This window comes from Dunckerocampus dactyliophorus, chromosome 6 (genome assembly GCF_027744805.1).
Source record: "Dunckerocampus dactyliophorus isolate RoL2022-P2 chromosome 6, RoL_Ddac_1.1, whole genome shotgun sequence".
Classification (NCBI taxonomy): Eukaryota; Metazoa; Chordata; class Actinopteri; order Syngnathiformes; family Syngnathidae; genus Dunckerocampus; species Dunckerocampus dactyliophorus.
The window spans coordinates 4,257,421-4,267,449 of NC_072824.1; the positions used below are offsets into that span (position 1 = coordinate 4,257,421).

General features: G+C 46.3%; 1 protein-coding gene across 5 annotated transcripts in view; it reads left to right on the forward strand.

The window, feature by feature from the left end:
- grin2ab (glutamate receptor, ionotropic, N-methyl D-aspartate 2A, b) overlaps positions 1-8,786 on the forward strand; it is a 225,499-nt gene extending 216,713 nt beyond the window's left edge. For 2 of the 5 annotated variants that reach the window (XR_008570668.1, XR_008570667.1), the window contains exons 21-23: positions 877-4,589; positions 7,528-7,581; positions 8,734-8,785. Coding sequence is in view for 1 of the 5 variants with exons in the window: in XM_054778990.1 (XP_054634965.1) it covers positions 877-1,831 (955 nt within the window). In the remaining 4 variants the exon portion in view is untranslated. Of the gene's footprint in view, positions 1-876; positions 7,020-7,527; positions 7,582-8,733 lie in introns of those variants that run through there. The other 3 variants (XR_008570670.1, XR_008570669.1, XM_054778990.1) reach the window with 2 other exon arrangements.
- Positions 8,787-10,029: the final 1,243 nt, after the last annotated feature.

Genomic DNA, 10,029 nt, shown 5'->3' on the forward strand with positions numbered 1-10,029 from the left:
TTTTTTTTTTCTGATATGAAAAAAGGAACCATAAAATCACCTTCATTTAGACAAAAACATACTTTTTCAAGAGAACATGTGTGACTGGTGAAACTTACCGAGGATAAGACGCCTTCTTTTAGGACACTTTGGATGTGAGATCGCGTACACTGGTGGAGGTCTAGCAGGACTTCCAGTAGCACTTAGGTGGGGTCCAAGTGAGAGAGCGGCCAGCGAACCCGTTGTCTTCCACCACTGACGAAGGGTGGTCATCTCGTCCGATGAATTCAATTATTTTGGGGGTTATTCGCTTTAGCCTTCTGACTGGTACGCGAGTGTCCGGCGTTTTGGCTACTTTAGCTGCTGTGTGATTGATGATCACTTCAAATGCCATATTAAAATAAAGCTTTTTAACGTGCTACTCCGGTGAGATATTTTTCGTGGCATGTTTGTCAGGATGCAAAATTTATATCACAAACGACAGGCAAGTAGAACACGGCAGACATGATTGTTTTGGGTTTGGCACACCTGCGCAGTTTGAAGCGGGCGAGAGACGCTCGCTACAGGCTGCATGCTGCAATTGTACGAGCCACAGGTGATCGGCTTTCGCGATCGGAGTTGGAAGGCATTTATGCCGATCACATGCTTTTTCACGTAAATCGTCCGATTTTGATGGGTGGGCAATCGATTGGAGCATCTCTGATTATCACGAACATGTGCCACCGTTAATTCATCTCCTAAGTTGCAATCAGTGATGCTCGACTCCAGGCCCGTAGTTTGTGTAGTGTCTTTCAAAACAGGAGCAGGATTTGTCAGGGGTTGAAATCTTTTAGCTTTGGAGTATTTCAGCGCATGCGCTACCAAGTGTGAACTTTTATTTTCACTCTCTCCTGTCAGTGTAAAGGACAAGTCCGGCGGTTCCTTCGACGCCCAGGGCTCGGGGGTGAGCTCGCAGGGCACCCGCCCAGGCCACTGCCGCTCATGCCTGACCAAGCTGAGCGGCTACTCGGGCCTCTACACAGTGCGCCCCCCGCAGGCCCGCTGCGACGCCTGCGCCCACCTGGGCAACCTGTATGACATCAGCGAGGACCACCTGCACTACTCGCACGGCGCCGACATGTTCGCCCACTTCCTGCCCCAGAGCCAGCTGGGCCTGGTGGGCGAGGGGGACGACCTGGTCAGCCACTTTGAGCCCACGCCGTCATCACCGTCCGCCCTTCCCGCCTCCTCATCAGCGCAGCACCTGCAGCTGAGTCGCCAGCACTCCTACGAGAACGTGGTTCCCGACGGCGTTCCTGAGCGGCAGCCCCACCTGCGCGGCCTGAGCCTACCTGACAGGGAGCGGGAGCTGACCCTAGACGAGGGGGCATATGCTAACGTCCTCACCATGCGCTCTGACCGCCCGTTCAGCGGCCGCAGTCCACCCTCACCATCCCCCTCCCACCATCACAGTTTGGATGCCCCCATGCCCCTCCCCCGCCGCTCCAAGAGCCTCTTCCCCGATCGCCCCTCCCACAATCCCTTCCTGCAGTCGGCTCCGGGCACGGCGCAGCGTGAGCCCGCCTCCCAGAGCGCCCCGCGCATGTCGCAGAGAAGCTCCGCCCATGAGCTCTACAAGCAGCGCATGCCGCTGTCGTTCACCCTCGGCAACCACGGCACCCACCACGCCAACCAGCACCATGTTGACCCGCAGGTCTTCTACCCTCAACATGAGCCCCCGGTGGTGGCCTACATGGTCCCGCCCGCCGCCGCCCAGCCCATGAGCTATGTGACGGCGCCGCGAGCTTCCAGCGCCGGCGGGAACAGACCCCGCCTCTACCGGCGCATGCCTAGTATCGAGTCTGATGTGTGAGACTCGCACTTCCTGTCACTGACACGCGCATCTCCAAGAAGGCGGGGTGTTTGAACGAATCCCCCCCCCCAGCTTCTCTGAGTCACGGGGAGCCGCCCAGCCCTGCACTTTTTTTTGCTGTGTGTGCACCTTCAACCCTCTGCAGCCAACATGTGTCTTCTCTGAGCACACACGGAGCCACGCAGGACTCGAACCTGCGGGCAGACTCCATGTGGCAGCCTGGTTGGCAGAGTCTCCACATCCCAACACACGCACACACACACACACACTGTGTACACACACAGGGATAGACTGTTTGATAATGTTGATGTCAGCCAATTGAACATTCCAAAAAAGGGGGGGTGGTCCCTAAGTGGCCGCCAATGAAATCCTCTCAGGATGAGAGTGTGCGTTCTGAGTGTTCCAAGGAGGACACACACACACACACACACACACACACACACACACATAATTTAGCATCCTAGCTTCCTTCCTCTCTTAGCTCCTAGCCTTCAGGTCACACACTGCATGCTTCCTAGGCCTTGACCTACGCTCACACACTGATGCAGGGTCATATGCGCACGCACACACACACACACACATGCACAGCAGTGGAGGATGGTCCCTTACAGTGTGTGTGGGTGTGTGTGTGTGTGTGTGTGTGTGTTGATGCTCTTTGTGCACTTTGTACATTTTATAACTTGCCACCAAACACAAACCAAAAAAACACTTTTTTTATACTCAGAATTCACTGGATGATTTGATGTCTTCTCTTTTGATTCTTTCTCTTCTTTGGTTCCAGCGCCTTGTGAGGTCACGAGTGTTAGATAACGAGTACAGTGTCATAGATATTGGATCTTATTCCTAGCCCCACCCACTTCCTCTTCCTTTAGCGGCTTCATGCTGTCATGTTAGAGTAGATTAGCGGTGGATTGAAGGTCAGTCGTGCACATTGTTTACTTTGGATGGCGACTGGGTTCCAGAAGATCAACGCATGCCTGTCAACATTTGCATTTGGCAATAAGGGAGATTTTTGGAAAAATAAGGAAATTTCTGGTCTTTCCATCAGAATTTTCAACAGCATCCCAGGAAAAATGATCCAGGTTTTGGGGTGGGGGGGGAGATCTGGTGTAAAGACCCGACCGCCTACTGTGGTGCAACCATGTTATTTTACTGGTGTGCTTTTATCTTGAAGGCCTACGGTACAGGATGTGTTATGCCGATGTTGCCAGGCAGACTGGAAGCAGCGCTGCTCAGGCAGGGAAAAATACCAGAAACTACGTAAAAACAAAACACGAAGAGAAAAATAGGGTACTTTTCCCAAGTGAAACGGGAGGGTGGACAGGTATGGATCAACGCACAACATTCATTTTGATGGCGCACTGAGGGGTCACGGGTGTCGCATTGAGAATTTACAAGCTGTGTCCCACCCGAGGGTGCGCGGTATTTCATCTTATCTTACGAAGTGGCTGCACAGAATCGGAGCGCTGAGCCGGTTTGAGTTATATGCACAATATCAGGTTGCAATATTTCTATTTATGTACAGAGACTTTTTTGTTTGTTATTTAGTTTTTCTTCCAAATATTTGGTTTGATGAGTTGGATTAGAATGGTACCAAGTGGCGTCTTCATTAGGTAAACAGCTTGTTATTTTTCAGATGATAGAAAAAAAACAGCAAACTGGCATGTTTTTGATTCTTCTGTGACTTTTTTTTGTTTTTAATTTGGATTTTAAGATTTTTATTCCACCCCCCAGCCCCCGCTGTGATGTGGTAAAGTAGATCTGCGTCGTCGGGCGGCCTTTTCGGCATCAATGAGGAGTCCGGTTTAAGCGGTTCCGAGTACGCCCACCGACTTGTCTTTCACTACGAGTCTGTGCTGTTTTACCTCCCTCTGTGTGCAAGTGCGTGCGTGTGTGTGTAGGTGCGTGCGTGTGTGTGTGTGTTTTACACTGAGCAGGCATTTATATAAGACAATGGATGAAGAGTGTGTGTGTGCGTGCTTGTATTTTTCTGTTCTCCCTTCCCTTTATCCCACTCAAAACTTTTGACCCATCTCATGTAACACACACACACACGCACACACAACCAGAGTAGTGTGTGCGTGTGTGTTGTGTGCATGAGTTTTGTATCATCACTGGAGATTTTTACAGTTTTTTAAAACTTGCATGACCGTGCTCGTGCTTCTGGTGGTTTCTCTTTTTGCTGCAGCGCCTCCCCGAAGGGTCACGTGACCGTGTCGCACACACCAACGCCGCACACACACAGACACACAGAAACACACACTGATGCTGGACTGGAGCTGGAACCCCTCCCCCGCAGGACGGTGCAATGAGGGAAATGACGTTTCCGAGTGGGCACGGTATGTCGGGCCCCAAACGTCCACGAGCGGTGTGGTGGTGGGTGGTGGTGGGTGGTGTGTGTGTGTGCGTGTGTGCGCATTGGTGTGTTTTTCTTTGGGTCTGTGCTGTGTGCTCACTTGTGTATAAGTTCAGGGGTTTCTAAGCTACTAGTTGTGTTGTACATAAAACTTGTCACTCAGTACCTCTGTACAATGTGTAAATAAGTAAAGGTTACATTTTTCTACTCTTCCGCCTCTTTCATTGGACTTTGTGTGCTGTGGAAGTATTTCAAAGAGGTCGTCCACAAATACTCCGACTGTATCATCTTCTGTCATGTTCACTACTTTTATCACTGAGGCTCTTTGTAGGTCATCCTGTTTGGAACACATGATGCCGCACCAACCTCCTGCTACCTGGCAACCATGAAGGCAACACGCAGGTAACTACTTCATGGGGACGACACTCAGAGATGTACTGGAGTTGACACAATGCCTGGACCAATGTGGGGAAACATACCCAAGATAGATACACTGAGGAACGTGCTGGAAAGGAAAGTACACTACTGAAGATGTTGGGGACCATGTTAGGAAAGAGGAACTCAACTCGGAAATATGCTAGGGACCATGTTAGGAAACATAAAGGAAACATGTAAACTGGGGCTCACACAGGAAATTACACTCTTCCAGATGTTGAAAAACTCGTTTGGAAAGAGTAACTAAACCAAGACGTGCTGGGGAAAAATACTAGGAACTAAAGCAGGACTAATGGTGGGAACCTTTTCTGGGAAACATACCGGGGGCTAAACTGGGGAGCACACTGGAAATTACACTCTTTCAGATGTTGGAAACCTCGTTTGGAAAGAGTAACTAGATCACGACAAATGTTGAGAAAAATACTGGGAACTCACTTAGGACCAATGTTGGGAAACATATTAGCAACTGAACAAAGAAAATGTTGGGAAGTTTGGGAACTAAACTAGGAAAATGTTAGGAACAGCGGCATCAGATGTGCACAGGTGTAGTATCACACCCGTCCAAAACCTGAGAACTTGAGGTAGTCCAGCCTCCATTCTGTGGTATTTTCTATATGGGTGGGTTCAAGAGAACGCAAGGCGTATTTCACAATGTAGCGGGTTTGTTTGTTTTTTAATGTCAGCCTCAGACAAAACAAGCCGTATAACTGTCTCATCCAATAAATGATGTGAATCTTGCCGGAAACACCTAGTTTATCATTTCATTTTCCATGTTTTTTCTTGTTTACCATTTATTTTGTCAATCCTTTCTGTTTTGCAACAGCCTGCTGTGGCACTGTTTCATCCTGGAAATTGATGCCAAAAAAATTAAAAAACGAAAAAAAAACACCCATCTCCGGCCTCTTCGGCAACACTCAGGAAAACTCGACGTAAAACTTCCTGTAAATCCGGCCATCAAAATAAAAGCACGCTAGTACAACATGGAGGGTTAAGCTACACACTTGCTATGTTAGCTTTGCACCGAGTTTTTCAGAGCAGCCCTTTCTCATTTGAAAAAGAAAAAAATTTGACCCAGGTTCACGTCTTCCAGTCCACCTTAAAAGAACCGCTTTGGCTTGGTGTGTAGATGTGGTGGTGTGTGTTTGTTTCGCCACAACACGAGTTAGCAAGCAGCCTGCAGGTCTCTTAACGCCATTAGCTATGCGCTAACCTGGAAAACAGCGGCATACACTATGTAACGCGCGGTTAATGCATCGATTGGCTGCGTAAGTAAACATAAATCTTATCATTGGCTGGACAGTGTTCGTCATTGTGTTGGATGTTATTTCTGCTTGTTGTCGCCCGTCACTCAGAGTTGCATTGCAAAATATCCTGAATAAATGTGTTTATTTTATTTATAGTTGATTTTATTTTGTGCACCGCATACATTTGCTGTGCGCTGAGAATGCCGGAGCAGTGCACCACTGCACAGCCACGCAGCTTAGAGGGAACATTGGTTAGGAACCATGTTGGGAAGCTATGGGACTAAGCTAGGAGAATGTTGGGAAGCACATTGAGAACTAAACTAGGACCGATGTTTAGGAAACATGCTGGGAGCTAAACTGGGGAACATCCTGCAATCCTCACTCAGAGATGTTGCGAAGAACACTGGGAACTGAACTAGAAATGTTTCCTACAAGAGTCACTCATAGATGCTGTATGTTGGAAGCCATGTTGGGAACTAAACTAGGAAAATGTCAGGAACCATGCTGGGAAACATATTGGGAACCAAACAACAAAAATGATTTTGGGAACCATACTAGAGAACTAAACCAAGAAGAATAATGTAGGAAAACATTCTGGGAAGTCAATTATAAAACCTGATGGGAGACATATGTGAGGTACACTTGAGGACATACTGGGAAGTACACTAGGGAACATACAGATAACGCAAAGAAACATGAATTTGTCGTACTCAGATCGGTCAGCGAGCATGATTACGGTATATATTATATTTCCCATTCACCTTAATTACTCACGTGCGTGAAGGGCCATCACTGGATCCGGATCCGGACTGAGATCTGCCATTTGGTGATGGCTGTTCTAGGAAATTATGGGGCCGGCCCTTTTTATAGGTTGAAAGTACCCCCCAGATTTGTTTGTTCTAACAGCAGTGAAATGAGTCTAGGACAGTTATATATAATATCAGGGCGATTAGCTGCCAACGAAGGTTTAACTAAGTCCAGTCGGTCTCTGAACAGGAACCCTGATCTGTCAGAGAGACGGTACAGTGGGTGTAAACTTCCTTTTTTAGTTGTTTGGGATGTTGAATTTCAACTGGCTCCAGTCGGTCTCAGTTTGGACAGCTAATCGCTCCCAGACAGAGATTAGAATGGTGACTTTGTGTGTGTGTGTGGGTGTGTGGGTGTGTGTGTGTGTGTGTAAGATAGCTATGAGAACAGAGTGTTTGTATCGGCCAAGATGGCTTTGTGATCGTCATGTTTCTGCTGTCAACACGCCTTCTACATGTCTTGTTCATAGCAGAGGGAAAATATTCCATTCCAACAGTCCCCCTATTGAGGTGACTTTTGGTCAACAACACAGGATGGGTAGGTGAGATTGACCAGTCCCAACGGCTTGCTGTCGCAATGCGTGTATCCTAGAAACGTTAGCAAGCGTGCTGACTTGAACAACTACAGTATTTGTCCGTCTAGCCGTACCAGGACACACCGTACAGTATTTATGAGATCTATCATGACTCAGATGTATTTCGGGAATCAGCAGTAAAAGTGTTGTGTGTGTGTACTTTCATAACACACCCTCATTGTGTCTGTGTATGTGTTCATGATGGTGCAGCTGGATGTGTGTTTATCCACGTATTTGTATCCCACATACCTCATATGTACATTGTGTGTGTGTGTGTTAGAGGAGGTGCAATCCATGCTGACATGGTCCATCTGCTTGCGTTCCACTAAACGAGGTAACCACACACACACACACACACACACACACACACACCTACACACACTTGCTTAATAGAAAGTAGGCGGGCGCGCATGTCACACATGCACACATGTTTGGCTGTATGTAGGCCTGTGAGATGAAGCAGATAAATGAGGATAATTAATTTCCTGGATGATGATGATGAAGATGCAAGGGGCCCGGCGGCGTCACAGAGCAAGATGGAGGATGGCGAGGCGTTGCCAGAGCAGCTGTAGGCTGTTGGCTCGTCTTGAGACTGCAAACATCCTCATTAACCAGTAGCCAGCCTACACACTTAACAACATGCGTGCACGTGCGTGTGTGTGTGCGTGTGTGTTGGCGTGCACACTCGTGTTCTTAAAGTGTTTGCGATGGCGGCAGGGAGCGCGGCGTGTCAGCCTACACGCTAAACAAACCCATGAAAATGTATAAGGGCCCGGCGACGCCTACTCACACACACTAAAAATACTGGCAGTGAGTCGTCACAGGAAGACCAACGCTGAGATGAATCGAGAGGAAGAGCAGAGGAGGATGAGGGGAGGTGGGGGGGTGCAACATGATGAAGCAGCTCACAAAGAAACAAGACTTGCATCAACTTGGGACATCTATTCTCATCTACTGGGTCCTCCAGCATCCTTTTTTCCCCGCACAGACACAGGACAGCACATGCATGCGTGGCACCCCCATGGGCTGTGTTGAAAATGCTCTGTAAGACATGCTAGCAAACATGCAATACACATATCCTCAAAGTTTAGCACCATTAGGCACATGCTCAGTGACTTACGGGCTAACTAGAAAATGTACGCAAACTTGAAGACGTGATTCTCGAAGAGGTGGAAGGTTGTTGTGGTGGTTGATCTCGCTGCCACATCGTCTTTGGGAACAGTCACGTCTTCAATGAGGGTAAACGTAACCTTGAAAGTTCATTTATCCCTTTCATTCATCGTTTATATGCATTTAGTTCATTGGTATTTCCACAATATAGGAGTCAATAAATGAAATACTTTTGTAGTTTTTTGTAGCATAGAAAACCTGTTTATGCCTTTCTAAATACGATTTTTAACATTATTGACATGAAATAACCTTATAGTCACATTCACACCCCTTTTATTCATTGTTTACGACACATTGCACAACTCTTATGCTGCAGGGACTCAAGACGGCCACGAACCAGTTAACCTCGAATTTTTTCCTTCTAAACTTGAGAAGCGAGGAGAACGTTTTTCCACTCTATCATGTGGTACATGCCATGGCTGACGTCATCCAGTGTTAAGGTAATGTAATGTAAGCGAATGTCTCAATGTTTTGTGTCATCACTGCCGCCTAGTGGCCAGAATTCTACATACCACTTGTATTTTAATGTTTTGACTAATAATAGACCATAGTCTACCACCAAACAGCGATTATCCATCCATCCATCTTCTATACCGCTTCTCCTCATTAGGGTCGTGGGTATGCTGGAGCCTATCCCAGCTGACTTCGGGCAACTGGCGGGTACGCCCTGCGATTATTTATTAATTAATTCCTGAAAAACGCGATATTGTGAGGGAAAACTGTAAAACTATAATCATAAAACTATACAAACGTCTTTTGTGGTAACATTTTTGAGCGTCAACTGCTGATGACATCATAGACAGGCGACGTAACTTCCGTTTACAGTTGCCATTGTGTAAGCTTGCTAACAGGATGCTAACAAGGAAATACATTTTGTGATTAAAACAAACGGTAACACTTTACAATAAGGTACACAAAATTACAGAAGTTAATGAAGAACAAACTACCTAACCCTAACCACTACTCATTAGTTAGTCATTAGTTCCTCAGTAACTACTCTAAATTTATGTGCCTTAGTTCCTCAGTAACTACTCTGCTCATTAGTTCCTCAGTGACTACTCTAAATGTATGTGCCCTAGTCATTAGTTCCTCATTAGTTATTCAGTAACTAATCTAAATTGATGTGCCTTAGTCATTAGTTCCTCGTTAGTTCTTCATTAGTTATTCAGTAACTGGTATAAATTTATGTGCCTTAGTCATTAATTCCTCATTAGTTCTTCATTAGTTATTCAGTAACTAGTCTAAATTTATGTGCCTTAGTCATTAGTTCCTCGTTAGTTCTTCATTAGTTATTCAGTAACTAGTATAAACTTATGTGCCTTAGTCATTAGTTCCTCATTAGTTCTTCATTAGTTATTCAGTAACTAGTCTAAATTTACCTGTATGTGCCTTAGTCATTAGTTCCTCGTTAGTTCTTCATTAGTTATTCAGTAACTAGTATAAACTTATGTGCCTTAGTCATTAGTTCCTCATTAGTTCTTCATTAGTTATTCAGTAACTAGTCTAAATTTACCTGTATGTGCCTTAGTCATTAGTTCCTCGTTAGTTCTTCATTAGGTATTCAGTAACTAGTATAAATTTATGTGCTTTAGTCATGAGTTCCTCATTAGTT